Source organism: Cryptomeria japonica, chromosome 3, assembly GCF_030272615.1.
Source record: "Cryptomeria japonica chromosome 3, Sugi_1.0, whole genome shotgun sequence".
NCBI lineage: Eukaryota > Viridiplantae > Streptophyta > Pinopsida > Cupressales > Cupressaceae > Cryptomeria > Cryptomeria japonica.
This window is the reverse complement of record NC_081407.1, coordinates 312,600,106-312,616,141: the sequence shown is the minus strand read 5'-3', so window position 1 is coordinate 312,616,141 and position 16,036 is coordinate 312,600,106. Positions and strand designations below refer to the sequence as shown.

At 35.9% G+C, this 16,036-nt stretch overlaps 1 protein-coding gene across 1 annotated transcript; it reads right to left on the bottom strand.

The window, feature by feature from the left end:
- Positions 1-579: 579 nt before the first annotated feature.
- On the bottom strand, positions 580-14,658 carry LOC131047955 (aspartate aminotransferase, mitochondrial). Its single transcript, XM_057981768.2, has 10 exons — positions 14,298-14,658; positions 11,455-11,540; positions 10,856-11,062; positions 10,010-10,115; positions 9,773-9,877; positions 9,504-9,676; positions 1,688-1,847; positions 1,426-1,521; positions 1,146-1,240; positions 580-1,016 (listed from the first exon to the last, which is right to left on the bottom strand). Exons 1-10 carry the CDS (start codon positions 14,463-14,465, stop codon positions 944-946), a joined length of 1,269 nt encoding a protein of 422 aa, XP_057837751.2. The 5' UTR covers positions 14,466-14,658; the 3' UTR covers positions 580-943.
- Positions 14,659-16,036: the final 1,378 nt, after the last annotated feature.

The window sequence follows — 16,036 nt, the reverse complement described above, 5'->3', positions numbered from 1 at the left end:
AATGCTTTTCTCACAAAAAATATGAAAAAAAGTTTAAAAACATTTACTGACAACCTAGTACCTAGCTACTGACATCGGATAGAAACGAAAGGAAAGGTTCTTTTATAGTCCACGATACTAGCAATCTGTATATGGGTCTACAGATAGGTTAGAGAAATATGGGACTACCTCATACTCCTTGCGGGAGGCACCTAACTGCACTACAAACGAGGTGTATGTACCTTGCCCACCTTTGGGATTTGAACTTGTGAACCTCTCTTTCAAGAGCACAAGTTCTCCACCACTAGGCCAACTCAGGCTATGCTAATGCATGCAAAACATTAGATCTTTCTAACCACTCTGAAAATGTTAAAAAAATTAAGAAAACAATCAAATGTCAAATCATTGATTGTAATACTCTCAGGGTAAATGTTGTAGACAAATAAATAAAAGCTTACTAATGCATGCAAAACTTTAGATCTTTCTACCCACTCTGGAAATGTTAAAAAAATAATTTAAAAAAAATCAAATGTCAAATCATTGATTGTAATACTCTCAGGGTAAATGTTGAGGACAAATAAATAAAAGCTTACTAATGCATGCAAAACTTTAGATCTTTCTAACCACTCTGGAAATGTTAACAAATTTATAAAAACACTCAAATGTCAAATCATTGATTTTAATACTCTGAGTAAATGTTGTAGGCACAGAAAATGCCTAAGAATGTTGTACCCTACTTCGCATGAATATCTGACTGCACTCCTCAAGTTGAGTATACAAACTACCCATGTTATAACTTATGCCGAGGCACTGAGATCTCAGTGCCAGATCACTTATTCAATAAAGTGGACTGTTCGGTCCATTAGCAAAAGAATGAGGCTTATTCTGAATTTGCCATTACTCTAATGAAACGATGAAAATTGTAATTACTCAGTTCCGCTGGCTTTCATCTCTTTTTCTGACACTAAGCAGATTTTGTTACTTCATTGATTGCATTTGCTAAATATTCAACATTGCCCGAGGTAACACCTGCCATACTGTTTTGAAATGCAGCAGATAATTCATCATTAGACAACAATCCCAAAGGCAGCTTCTTAGGCACAAGCAAGAAAACTAAAATGAATAATTTGACACTATGAAAACAAGCAATATTCTTGACATACTACCTTATGCGTCCATTTCGTGTCATGTAAATGTGAAATTCACTTGTCAAACGGTCAACTTGTTCTGGAGACATACCACTGTAGCAGAACATTCCAATCTGTAGAATTAAAACAGCAGATGATGAGTTTATTAAACATCCCTTCTAGCTACAAAATAAGCATCGATCTCACTGACTGCAAGTAATGCACTTACAAGAAGTTCCTGAAAGATAATAGTCTAGCCCTATCATGCACATTACTTGGTATAAGTATTTCTAACGTACAGTGCAACAAGCTAAAATACCTGCTCAGTGACATGCTTCCAACTAAGAGGAGACCCTAGCTTTTCAAGGTTGCCACGAAGAGCTTCTCTCATCCCAATAATGCGTTCAGCCATAACCTGAATAATAAAATGTACAACACTTCATTTGGGTTTGAAAATCCCTGATCTTAGAACACAGATTTTTCTAGCATCATACAGAAGAGAAAAACAATTAATACATCTAAAGCCTCTCTATTCATGGAAAATGTTCTGAGATCTTCATAGAGAGAATATTATTTGTTACCTTAACCTCCTTGTGCCAGAGAGATTTAAGATCTGGGTCACTAAGGATGGTGGACACAAGAAGTGCTCCATGAACAGGGGGATTGCTGTACATTGGCCTAGCAATCAGCTGCAATTGACTCTTCACTGCCACTGCTTGGCTTGCATCGTCACATACAACACTGTTCCACGAGTAAAATGTCAAAAACAGCATCCTAGACCGTGTACAAGTTGTAACATTTGAAATTGAAGTCCATAAAATATATCTCTAAGATTCTATATTGCCACTTCCCTGGAACATTCAGCTTGAAAAGTAATGCAGAAAAGCATTTCTTGACGAAAGTAGTTTTACTTATCGAAAGCTGTATAGTAGGAATGACAATCTAATTGCTCTTGATAGAAATGATGGTAATTCACAAGATCTGACAAGAGGTGTAAACTCTCGGTAGAAATTATGGCAATCCATAGAATCTGCCAAAAGGTGCTTGCAGCTTACCTTGTTCAGATTGCCCATAACAACAGTTGACTCAGCTCAGCATTTATAAACTCAACAAAACTACTCACGGATATTCTATATGCCTTCAGAAGGCTTAATCTAGGTTCCGATTCAAATCTTTATTCTGTAGCTTGCTAGACAGCAACCTACTTGCAGATTGCACCGTACAAAATTGCAGTAATAACCATAAAAATAAATATGAAGTTGATGTATTATAAGTTTGAATTGGACAGACCAAACCATGAGACGAACAGTCGTGTTCAAAAAAAGTAAAGCCTGCACACCCAACCTTGTTTTACCAGTGGAACAATAAATTAAATGGAAAAAAATATATGTTTAGATTACTCAGAGTTTGTTATGACATAAAAATAAAGTAAAACAGACACGAATTAATAATCATCATTTATGGTCTTATAAATCATCATGCCAATATTGGCATTTTATTATGCTTTTGCTATTTTGAGAAGTCTTAAAATTTAAGACTGAGAAGACTCAATTCAGACTTGGTGAGTCAGGCAAGTTTTCAGCAAGGACAGTACTCACCGTAAGTTCCAGCCTGCAACTTGCCCATGAGTAAGTGGGTGAGTAACTCAACTGCAGTTGATCTCGACAGCTACCTACATTATGTGGCATGAATAGTTGTTCCCCCTCACATAGTCCTTGTCTAAAGGGAGAGTATCTATCTATGAGGAGAGGAGGGCAAATCCAAGAGAGGCGTCTGAGGACATCCTCACACACCACATTAGTTTTTGTAGATACTGTTATTGTTTTGCATGAGTGAATGTGTGCATCACCTTAACAGTTGATGGCCTGATTCTGAGATGATATTGTTTGACTGCATTGCCCTTATCTTGATTAGAGTCATTTACTAGTTATCAACCTCATGATGTTATTGACTGCAAGGTATTGTTGATTTCTGGTGATTTAAAGATGCTTTGTGCTGTCACACACATTCTTGACCACACCTCACAAATATGATTTTATAGATGCTGTTACCACTAGTACAAATGGAGTATATTACTGTATTACCGAACCAATTCACTTTTAGGTCCTTTTCACATCTAGTTCCTTAATTTTCGTAAGGCGTTATTAGAGCATTTACTTTTTGTGTTTCAAGTCATAATCTTATGTTGTCATATGCCTCACTCATGCCTACACATGCAAGGGTTTCTCATTCTAAAATAATCATTGCTATCTATCAGCATTATTGATAGAACAGAATTATTCTCTTACCTTATGCTCCCATGTGGCTGCTTCACTCTATTTTCTGCTTAAATTTAAGCAGTCAAGTGTTCCCATGCAACTTTAAAATTGTGAAAAAGGGGATAATTTAGAATCTTTCCCTATTTTGGTGGAGCAACTATTGTTTAGGAATTAAAAATAAGCCATGGAAGAAAAGGGGGGCTGGAAATAAGCAGTGACTGCTTATTAACAAAAGTGCCACGTGGCTCCACAATTTGCTCTCCCTCTTTTTTTTAGATTTTATTTCTATTTTGTTTTTCAAATTTTAAGTGCACAAATTAGTATTAATACTATTAATACGAAGTTAAAATGTTTTGCTTAAAAATAAGCAGCAAAGATAAATATTCATGGGGCCAGCTGCTCCACAAATAATTCCTAAAAAATATTGAGCAGCAGCTGCTAGCTAAAATAAGCTAAGCAGCCGCATGGGAACATGCCCTTATTTTGGGTCTCTGGTGCTTTCATTGAAGCTCCTTGATCTTCGGAGACTACTTCATAACCAAATCTTAACTCTTACATAGTATCAAATCTTATATGATTGCTTCCTGTTAGCCTTTTTGGAGATCTAGATTCTAGATCTTGCATTTAATTGAAAAAGCTGATTATGCCCTTTTCATATGTTACTTAAAGTTATTTAACGCATTCTTAGGGCATTTATTTTTTGTGTCTCAAGTTAATCTTATGTTATCCTATGCCCCACCCTTGCCTATTATATATACAAGGGTTTCTCATTCTAAAATAATTAATAATTTTTATAGAACAGAATTATTCTCTCATTTTGGGTACCTCTTGCGCTTTCATTAAAGATCCTTGATCTTGGGTGTATATTTTATAGCCAAATCTTAACTCTTACATGGTACCAGAATTCATAAGATTGCTTCTTATTGGCCTTTTTTAAGATCTCAGTTGCAGATCGTGTGTTTGAGAGGTTGATTATGTTCTTCTCTTGAACTGAATGATGACCTAGAGATTAAAAAAAACTTAATAGAAAATACCAAATTCAATGGTTCCTCTTTGTGGCATTATATTGCAGATGCATTTTAGAGCATAATAGAACAAATTTTATCACAACATTGACTTCAAAGCATTCGTGAAAATTAGCTTTGTCTTTTGTTTCATTCAATATAGGCATTGGAGGTCAAATCTGCAAGAGCTTGAAGTTGGGAGGTGCATGCCAAATCCAACAAGTACCTGATCCTTTGGAGCATTTTGGGTCAAATCCAACACTGCCATCAAATTTAAAAGGTCAAAAAACCCATAGATTTACTATCAATTTATTGAAATCCGAGCACTTTACCCCCAGTCATCAAGGAAACAATTCCCCCTTATATCTTGTCATCCATATAATCAAACCATCAACAAAATCAATTTTATGCATAAACATTAGCACAAGCATGATATGAAAATAACTGTAAAAAATACATGGTTTTTTAACTAATTTTTCAAAATTTAAAAAAAAATCTATCGATGAGGTTGTACCTTACACAATCTATGCCAGTAGAGTACAAGCACCCTTATGAATGCCACATGGCAGCTCAGTGGCCAACAAAACCCTACCAGTGGCAACCACCATTAGCAGCCCTGCCACCTAGCACTGCCACCAGCATAGCACTTACAATGGCAAACCATACCAACACCACCTCCTCAATGCTTGCTCCTCTTCAAAACCACCGACACACACAAACAATTGATTCCCAATTTTTGGACAACAATTTTCTGCCCTAAAGGCAATTTTCAATCAACCTAACAATGTTTAAGAATCTAGGAACAATATTTTGTCACTTGCCCTTGCAAATGCCAACATGATATCATCGTCCATATTCACCTAACTTGTCCCCTTCACGATTGGAGGTTTGACTATAGCACTTGATCTTTGAAGATTTTTGCACTTGACCTTTGAAGAGCAATATGTTGCACATACAAAGGTCTTTTTTAATGCATATTTTGTACATTGAGCTTTAATTCTAATTCTATGAACTTTACGATGGTGCGAGTATTTATTGATTTCAACAAGGTTTTCTAGAAATTATAGATTATCACAAGTGTTGTTGCCTTGTTCCTATTTGGGACTATCTAAGACCTTGTTTGGGATCATATGACCTCCTTTTTTAGTGCATTTTAAAAAAAAATTGTAAGCTCTACATAGTGGTGCTATTGGTTCACTTCAATTTTTTACTCATAATCTATATTTTCAGTTTTCAAACTTTTTTTATAATTGTAACACATTGAGATCAGTCCACTTGATAATATTTGCCAGTGCCAATTGTACTTACAGTAAATATAAAATGCCTAGATCATATTGTGGTTGGGGGATCATTGAGTGAGTGAATTTGGGGGATCTTGTAGTTGTGCTTTCATTCCTCTTGCTTTGTGTTTGATCTTTCTTTTTTCATCATGGAGAGTAATTCAATTCCACTTCAAACACCCTACAACTATTCTATATGGAAATCTGAATGAACAAATTGGCAAAAGCTAAGAAGTCGTAGAAGATAGTTCATGGGCTTGATGGTGAACCAAAGGATGAGCTTACAAATACTAAGTGGACGAACAATTGTGAAGAAGCCATTGGCTATTTGTGTTGTGTCTCTATTGAGTTGTTTCTCATTGAGCAATTCACAACACATATGGCTATGTGGACAACATTGTCAACTTTGTTCAAGTCTCATTCCATGCAATTTTCACAACTTACAAGACTTCATCACCAAATTAAAGTCACCTAAAGAAAAAATAAAAATCAGACATACAATTGATATATTGTGTTCTTTCTAAGCTAAGACTTGACTATTTAGTGTCCATGTCTACTTTTTATGCTACATGGAGTGCTTTGGGGTATGAGTTAAAAATGATGACCTTCACGGATGTTGCAATGTCACTCACTAGGAAGCAAAAACTTATTCAAATGGGAAACATATACGTCGTTGAAACCACAAGCTTTGCTTGCAAAAGATGAAAAGGGCAAGCCTAAGAAGAACACAAAAACAATCTGCGTCCGCTTTCAAAGGGGGGCATCAAAAATTCTCTTTCAAGGGGAACCATCTAAAAATGAGAAGCCCAAAACTGCACATTCCAAGAAATTAGGGGATGAGAAATGTCAATGTTATTCAAAATAAATTGACGAGTTAAAGCATCTTCTAATGAAAAATCAAATCAAATCAAAAGCTTCACATTATATCAAAAGGTTCCCCTTTAGGGAGATTGATCCTTGAATCTAAAACTTAACATTATATGACTTCATCACAAAGTTTGTTCTCTTCAAGTATTGTTCTACACCACATATCTTGATGGGTAACAATACATGTTTGTGTGGGAAGATTTATTGGCATGGGAGAGGGAACCTCCAATTATGTACATTTAAGAGGAAGAGTGTTGAGTTCATGCTAGATTCTATGGTTATTCAACATTTTTATAGTAGAGATATTATTGCAATTGGGGAGACAAATGATCAGTCTAGACTGTACAGCTCACATTTTGTTCCTAATGTTCCTTTGACTAAAGTTCACACTCAAGCATCTAGTGTGGATACTCTTGAGGAGATCTAGTATGATCACCTAAACCTTGGTATCCTTTCAATTGACTATGGTTCTAGAGATGTGCTAACATTCCATCTCTTTCGTCTTCTATTTCTTTAAAGTTCAACATCACTTCTAACAAGGCTTCTAATCATTCAATGAAACAATGGCATATACATCATCTTACAAATGCAAGTTGAAATGAGTACTTGACAAATATATCAAAATTGTTATGTGAATCCCTTCCTATAGATTTTGACATCAATAAATACATCCATCTCCTCTTTTATATTAACTCCTATAGAGTTACCTCATCACCTTCAAATGTCATGAGGGCACATTCAACCCCTCTTGTTGATCTTCCAAAGCCTATTCATTTGTCACAAATTGGCATCGACTTTAAGATCCTTGAGCGGCATTCAAAGGATTCATCATTATCTTTGTATATTATTCTACATTCCTTTTCACTAGGTTCTAGATTGTCAGATTCTTCTAATTAGGCCTAGGACTCTTAATTTAATTGTTGCAACTCTCAAAAGTGACATGGTGACATTTGAGCACTTCCAAACACATCAAAGATGCTTATATCTCCTCACTCATATTCCTTTTTTAAATGGGAAGATATCCTACATACACTTTTGTGCTTGTTTCTTTTGAAGGGGAGAAATGTTGTAGAGCATAGTTGGAAAACTTGGACTCGCTACGGATTCGGCAGCCCAAAAATTGGACTCAAACTCAAACTCCACGAAAACTCAAGAAAGAACTCAACAAAAAAGAAAACCGTAGTTTTACAAACAAAAACAAAAAAAGAAACTAAGGCATTTAGAGAACATAAGAGCCATAATTGAAACATTACACATGTCACATGATCTCCAAACACTCAATATTTGAAATTTCATCATTCATACTCATAGTTTCAAACTTTAAAATGTATAAGAGCAGCATAAGTTTATAAATGTTTAAAAAATTACATATAATGATATGTCCAAATGTGAAAAACAGCAAACTAAACAGCAATAACAAACGATTAAAATGAGGGAAAGTGACAAAAAAAAATGTTTTAACTGTCAGTGGGTGTTCTCAGCAAACGGCGAGAGTCCTTCATCAAGACTCAGGAGTCCCAGCATCAGACTCACGCAAGTCCTCAGAAAAAAATCAAGTCTTTGGCTTGGACTATCCCAAACTCAACTCGCGAGTCCGTACCGAGTCAACTCGGCCCACCAACGGACTTGCGAATCTTGGCGAGTCCACATAGTCTTCCAACTATGGTTTAGAGTTCTCAGATCAACTTCAGCATTCAATTTCAAGAATCTATCATTGGTGCAAGAGACTACACTTTAGGGGGGCAGAGAAGCTAAATCTTGGCGAGTCCACAAAGTCTTCCAACTATGGTTTAGAGTTCTCAGATCAACTTCAGCATTCAATTTCAAGAATCTATCATTGGTGCAAGAGACTACACTTTAGGGGGGCAGAGAAGCTATGTTGTCTCTCTTCTTTTTTCCTCTCATTGAGGAGTTTAGTCTCACGTTTTTCCTTCTAGTCCTTTGTGAGGTGTCATCTTTTGTACATGAGTACCACATCAAACCTTGTTGCCATGACCCTTCTTGCACTTTCTCATCCTCCCTAAGCTGCATTTTAGCGTGGGGGATGTTGACATGAATGGGATATATTATTACCTAACCAATTCAATTCTGGGTCCTTTTCACACCTAGTTAATTAAGTATACTTAGGGCGTTTACTTTTGTGTCTCAAGTCATAAGATTAAAGCACATCATAATCTCATGTTGTCTTATGTTTCACCTTTACCTTTGTATAAAGGCATCTCATTCTAAAGTAATCATTATTGCATATTTCATCCCTTGATAGAATTTAATTACTCTCTCATTTTAGGTCTCTACTGTGCTTTCATTGAAACTCCTTTATCTTGGGTGGCTATCTCCATAGCCAAATCTTACATGTTATTAAAGAATTATGTATCAACTCTTACATGTCAATAAAACTAAATTAAGATGAAATGAAAAAAGATAATGTCACATTCTCTTGGTACAAAATAACGGGGTCACTATAAAAGCAAATAGAAAATAGAGAGGTGAGAAAATAAAACTTATCCTCAAAAAGAAATAGTTGCATGAGAAAAAGAGGTTTAGTATTAAGAAGTTTATTTGTACAACCACAAATGGTCTCACTCTATAACACAATCGGAGGAGGCCTAGTAATGAAGGTTAGCGTATTCTATTGAGAAGGCAAAGGTTCAAAATTAGATAGGTGTAGGGTGTGCATGCATCTCGAACATATATAAAGTAAATGGAAAAATCCATGCATATGCAAGAATCCAAACAAATCATTCAGATTGCCCATCAAAGAGTCTTTATGAGAGTGCTATTAAACTTCTCTCAAAGTTTATTGCTTAACGTCAATCAGAAATTCTAAGGACCTATATGCATATGCTCGACTATTGGAAAATACCAAACTCTCAATTCCTCCCTGTTTTACAGTTTTGAATTGGGTAAAAACAATCCAGGTATTGTTCGGTACACAATGCCACATTTTACACGTCAACAAATTATTAATTACAAAGAAAAGTCACTCACCTGAGACAACCTACTCTCTGTCCATATAATCCCATATTCTTTGCAAATGATTGAGCACATGCAATCTGGTGACCATCTTCCAAAAATATTCTGATTGCCTTTGCATCTCTTTCTGTGTCACCACTTGCAAACCCTTGGTATGCCATGTCAAAGAATGGAAAATGATTCTTCACCTGCGAGATGTTGGTGCATATAGAGCAATAATAAAAACTTAATTTCTAAATAAATCAATCCTTTCCAAAAATACATATCAAATGCATGCCCCTGACCTTAAATTGATAAGATAGTTCCTTCCATTGCTCCTCCGTTGGATCTACACCAGTGGGATTGTGAGCACAGGCATGAAGCAAGAAGAAAGAACCATTTGGGGCATTCTGTACACAAGACAAATATATAAGGCATAAATTAGTCAAGCAAAATGTTAAGGAGACAAACATTTGCAACAATAGAGGACCAGAACTTGACATGTGAATGGTCAAAATGCTTGATTCTTTTATAGATTTTACCTTAACGTCATCCATGAAGGTTGCAAAGTCTAAGCCCCTAGTCTCTGGTTGGTAATAGTGAAAAGTCCTCTGAGGCACTTGGGCATCTCTCCAGATGTTGTGGTGACTGTAGAAGAAAAACATTTTTTTCAAATCATAATCACAATAACCCCAACAGAATGCCAAATGCATTGCTCAAATCATAGCCAATTGAGTATATAACCTCATCGCTGGAACTGTAACCAAAATCACGACATCCTGGACATAAATATATCTAAAATTTCCCTGTATGTTGCAAGCTTTAAAAATTAGAAAGAACATCTATTAAGTGGGAGCAGATATAAGGAAGATTGACCCATAGAATGACAATGTATGGAAACCACAAACACTCAACGTATCCTGCTGAAGTACAACAGGCACAAATGTCGATACAACAACAGACATACTTTCTTCCACTAACCTAAATTAAAAGTTTGGGCTAGAGTTCAAGTTCAGGTACACCCATGTGGCAAAATAATGGGGCTGGATACATTGTGGGTACATATAAAAGAACATCAATATATACATATTTTAGCCTAAAAACAGAAAATTAGTTCAGATAACCCCACACACACACATATCAAGGATTTAGGATTAAAGTTGTTTTGAGGCCCAATTTCAGGTTTAGGATTAGGTTTTCATGTAAACAGATCAACCAAAAAGCTATACAAATAAGTGAAAAAAATTAACAGACACTGCCCGTACACAGACCCTAACCCAGAATGGACTGGACCTAGATCCTGGGGTTTTTCCCTGAAAACTGGTAACAAGGCACTAACCATCAAACTGCTATGATTTAGCAACTACCAGTGATAATAAGAAACTTACTTGGCCCAGGTTGGCACTGGTATATAAATTTGGGAATCAGGTCGAAAACGTTTCTGGAACTCTGCAAAGAGACGGCAAGCACCTGTACCCGAAAGAGCCTGGACAGCTGCCACACGTTTGTCTTTCAGAACCTCTGCATTTTCTCCATACGCCAGCTTCAGTGATTCTTCAACCATCTTCGCACTCCCACCCATGGGTAGATATTCCCTAGCAATTTCCCAAAACAAATTTTAGCATAGGTATTTACTAGAATTTCAACTACCTCTGATACCTTTGAATAAAACACTTCTTAAATTCTCTAGAAGAAATATCCTAATCTTTATTTTCAACTGAAAGCTGTCTTGCACCAGCTTGATCAATGCACACATGTTACAATATGGTGGAAACAAACATATCCCCATCCTCATTCCAGAAAAAGAGTTTTTGGGAATATTCTTTGTTTGCTGGTGCTGAGAATGCAAATGCAATAAGAAGAAAAATAGACCCTCCTGTTATAAATATGTTCAAAACTAACCACTATTTCCAGAGAACAAAAAGGAAAACATTTTAGCATATTGGCAAAAGTTTTGTAAATAAATTTATAAAGTATACTGACATACATGAATTCTTTTCCTGCAACACGACATTCAGCTTCACGCACACACTGAAGCACTACTGGTTTTCCATTATCATCACGATAGGCACCCTGCTCATTAAAAAGAAGTCTCACCCATTAATCACAAGCATGCACCATATAGTATCATAACCCACAAATTATACTACGTCACTTGCTAAGTACCATCCTAGCAACAGTGTCCTATCTGCATTGTATGAAAATGCTTTCCTGAAACTGCTTTCAACTGTAGGAAATGACTACAAGCACACAAGATTTATAATAAAACCAAGTTTAACATTAGATGGAAGACATGTTGTCCCCTTTAAGCAATATTGTCAACAATTGTAACACATTAATAAAAATAATGCCAGTACATCATGCTACTTATATATAATTTCCACAAACAGAGGTGATCTTTCCAATTGAAAGTGTATAAGAAGTACAAACCATCAGTAAACGTTGATACAAAGTGTAAACACTTATAGATCACTCAGGGAAACCTTAAAAAGCACTTCTGTAACATAAATCAATGCAAAATCGTTTTTGATTCCTATCACATACTAATGTTTAAATCAATACCTAAGCAGAAGTAACAACATACCAACATGTTAAATGTATAAGCATTTGCAAGACCTACTTTAATCTTGGAATAGCCACCGATGTCTTGTATTATCAGTGAAGGGTTGGAAGTCCAAAAATTATCACTTCCTCTGCTATCAATAGAGGATCGTAAGTGCTCTATGCATATTGCCAAAATGTGCACCATGCCACACATACCATTCTTAAAAAGCAAATCCACTACAGCCATGAACAATTAGGGTAAATTCCATACAATATGTTTGTTGAAGAGCACTAAAAAAGTAGTTTCCTTTCAAATGATGAATAAAAATAAAGAAATATCAATAACATCATAGGGATTGAATTTGCAAATCCCTTAGTGTCATTTTCCTTTAAAACATCATCAGACCAAACCCTATAAATTAAATGAGAACATTTGCAATCCCTAACATAGCCCTTAAGTTTAACTCTCCTTCTATAGACCACAACATCATGGATTAATACCAAACCCCAAAAAAACCCTGACCTTGTCCCTCCACTCCCATCTCCTTTAGAAAAGTTAAAAAGGTACTTTTCAAACGAAATTGACAAATTATGTTTTTCATTAAAAGGGATAAGATCAAACACCAACAACTAAACAAGCCCTGAATACCTCAGATCCTTAACAATAACTAACGACCCAAATCATGCATTTATCACACCAATGTTTACACAGAAAACTCCCACTCCATTGGGATCACATTATAGCGTAAAGACCAGGTTAACCAAATGGGTAAAAAGACCCAATTCAAAAAACACAAACTTCCAGATCTCAAGATTATGTTTTAGTTTTAACTTTTAATAAAAAAGAAAAAATCATAAAATCAACATAAGAAACTCCCAACTAGATCAATACAGAACCAAACAAGATTTCACCTTGTCAATAACAATACAAGACCTACTAATAAATGCATCCCTTCAGCATTAACATAAAGAGACATAACATTACAAACCAGATTAACTAAACATACATTAGCACCAATTAAAAATTGCAAATTTCCTAATGCCATGTTTTTGTCTTTGATTGAAATACTTATCAGGAATCAGGATTCAGATCATCATAAAAACACCCATTCCACTGGGATAAAAATAAAATGTAACTTGCTTAACCAAATGTGAACAAACCGTCAAATTCAAAACTGAGAACTCCTACACCATAGTTTGGTTTTGCATAAATAAAATATGTATCAGAATGACCATGGACCACTAAATCTTTAAAAAGGCCATACACTGTCCCACCTTAATCAATAACATCAGATCGATAAATAGCATCCAAAATATATATACTAATTACACCAGCAATAACATGAAAAGTTAAAACACAAATGGAAGTCCTAATCTGTCCCATCTCTATCAAATGACATCAGATAAACAAACGTATCAAAAAGTTAAACGCTAATCACACTAGAAATAACATGAAAAGCACCCAAGCTGAATGGGATGAACCCCAGTGTTTGAGGCATTTTGATAAACTACCATATCCAATTTGCTGGGTGTAGCATAAGAGATGCCCGTCAGTGGTGACGTCTAAAACCAAGGCCAATTTGCAAGGGGTGCGCTGGAATTAACCAATCAAAGAAAAACATTTGTAGCCCCCAAGCCGATACTCACCCAAATAAAAAAAAAACAACGAAAAATAATCACTTCATTGGGATCAAATTAAATTCGTTGATTTCCAGCCATAGTTTAATTTATAATAGAAAATTTCACCGGATTAACCGCAATGGATTACTAAGAAACCTAAAAAGCCCTAATCTATCTCTTCCCTCTATCAGTAACATCAGAACCAAATAAGCACAATCACCCAATTTAAACTTCAAATATAAACATATCATAGAATCTGTTTTTCGTAAAAAATCTCAACAGATCAATCACCACGGATTAATACAGAACCTTAGAAAAACCCTAACATCAGAAACAAACGGTTGCGATCACCCACTTCGAACAAAATCCACACACGATGGTTTTATTTTACATAGAAAATTCCATCAGATCAACCACCATGGATATCTACAGTAACTTGTACATTGGGAACTTTGCAATGCTCAATGCCTGGTTAACCAAATAGTTACAACCAACCAGTTCAAAAAATGCAAATTACCACACCATGGTTTTTCTTTTCATAGAAAAACGCATCAGATCAATCGCCATGGACTACTCCTAAACGTTACAAAATGCCCTAACCCATCTCTTTCCTCCATCAATAACATTAAAATCTATATATCCATGAGAACAATAACAGGTACTTACCACACCAACGTTAACCTTGCCAGGATGTGTGTCAGCCAAGAAGGCTTCTGTAACACCCAGAATAGGGTCTTTTGGAGCAGGCTCTATATTTTTCCACCACCCTGAAATGGACATGAACCTTATTCCCATGCCCAGATTTCCCCTGCTAAGATTCTTTGACATAGCCATTGCCGTTTGCTTCTCCTCGGACACCCACAATATCAAACCAACCTAAATATTACCCTTCCTGAGATTTTATAGCCCGAGCATTGGTCAATTGGGTTTATCAATTGAAAACAAATCGCCATTTTATAGAAAAGGGAACATTAAAAATTAGTGGTTGCTTCAATGCCATGTTGTAAAAGCTGCCTAGTCGATTTCTACGATGGTGGGCATCTAGAATATGGGTATATTTGCTAACATTGACTTCTTTGAATAGAGAGTCAAAAATTATTTTACTATTAATTATTGTTTTTGGCATCGGAAACGGTTATGGATGGTTTTGTATTCACAGGTAAGCACTGCAAAAGTTCCTTAGGGATGACGTGTATTTCATCACTTAAAACTGCCAATGGGAGGGGAAGCCGTTCGTAATTATGTTGTTTGTTGTAAGAGTTTTTTTCTTTCGATCTAAAAAGGCGTTTTTGTACTTAAAAACGAGCATAATTTACGAGGGAAGGCGACAACCGAATCTTCACATTAATTTAATATGATGTCCCGACAAATGAAATGGCCATGTTATTTCACTACGTCTCTTTATATGACTAATAAGCAAAACTAAAGTATTCAAAGAAATGAAATATGATACTAGCATTCAAATGTATTATTTAATCCATCATTATTATAATGGATGAAGATGATTTTTATTTTATTTTCTTGTTATTTAATAAGAGAGGTATTTGCTTTAGGTTTTTGTCATAATATTTTTGGTATTAAAGTTGTCCTTAAACTTGTGAATTGTAGTAATAATATAAAATATTGACATTGTTAAATAATTATTCGAAATTAATTAAATAATAATTGTTGTAATAATATAGAGGGTTGACCTCGTAGTGCAACAGTAGTTGCAAGGGCAGTGTTAATACTACCTCCTCGGTTCAAATCTCGCCCAGACTATTGCTTGGTGGATGCAAGATGGAAGATTGACGTAGATAGAAGATGGATATGGTATCACCAGAAAGCCTTGGACACTACGGTGGCAATACAATGCAGCAAATGAAAAGATAGCTTGGTGGCGATTGGAGAAGTAGTACGTGATAGGGAGATGGATGAAGATAGCGGACGATGCATGGAAGCATGTGCCCCACAATAGTCAAGGTGTGTAGGTGGTGCAGGACTTGAAGAAGAAGGAAAGACAAAGGACGTAGTGGCAGGTGGAGGTAGACGTAGGAGGAGGAGGAGTGGAGAAAGGAGATGAATAAGAGGAGGAAGGAGGGTGATGAAGGATAAAGGAGGAAGGAAAGGTGACATAGGGTAACAAAGGAAGAGGAAGGAAAGGAGATGGAGGAGAGGAGCAAGGAGGATGACGAATGTAGGTAAGAAGGAAGGAGATGAATGGAGAGAGGAAATAATAGTTGAAGGAAGCACCACATAAACTCCTCGGAAGAGAAAAAAAAATGAGCAAGAGATGATAAGGCCTCGTATTTCAAGGTGGATGTGGCAAATGAAGGGGTTAATAAATGGAGGAACTTATAAAAAAGAGATAGGGAGGCCCAAAAAAGAGGAGAACGAGGAGAAGAGAAGAATGAGGAGAGGTAGAA

Excerpts from the sequence above, each read along its gene's own strand:
- LOC131047955 (XM_057981768.2), bottom strand. The coding sequence starts at position 14,465 with ATGGCTATGTCAAAGAATCTTAGCAGGGGAAATCTGGGCATGGGAATA. Across the intron at positions 11,541-14,297 it reads GCAAGGTTAACGTTGGTGTG|GGTGCCTATCGTGATGATAA; the intron begins GTAAGTACCTGT and ends TTTAATGAGCAG. Across the intron at positions 9,677-9,772 it reads AACTATCTTATCAATTTAAG|GTGAAGAATCATTTTCCATT; the intron begins GTCAGGGGCATG and ends AACATCTCGCAG.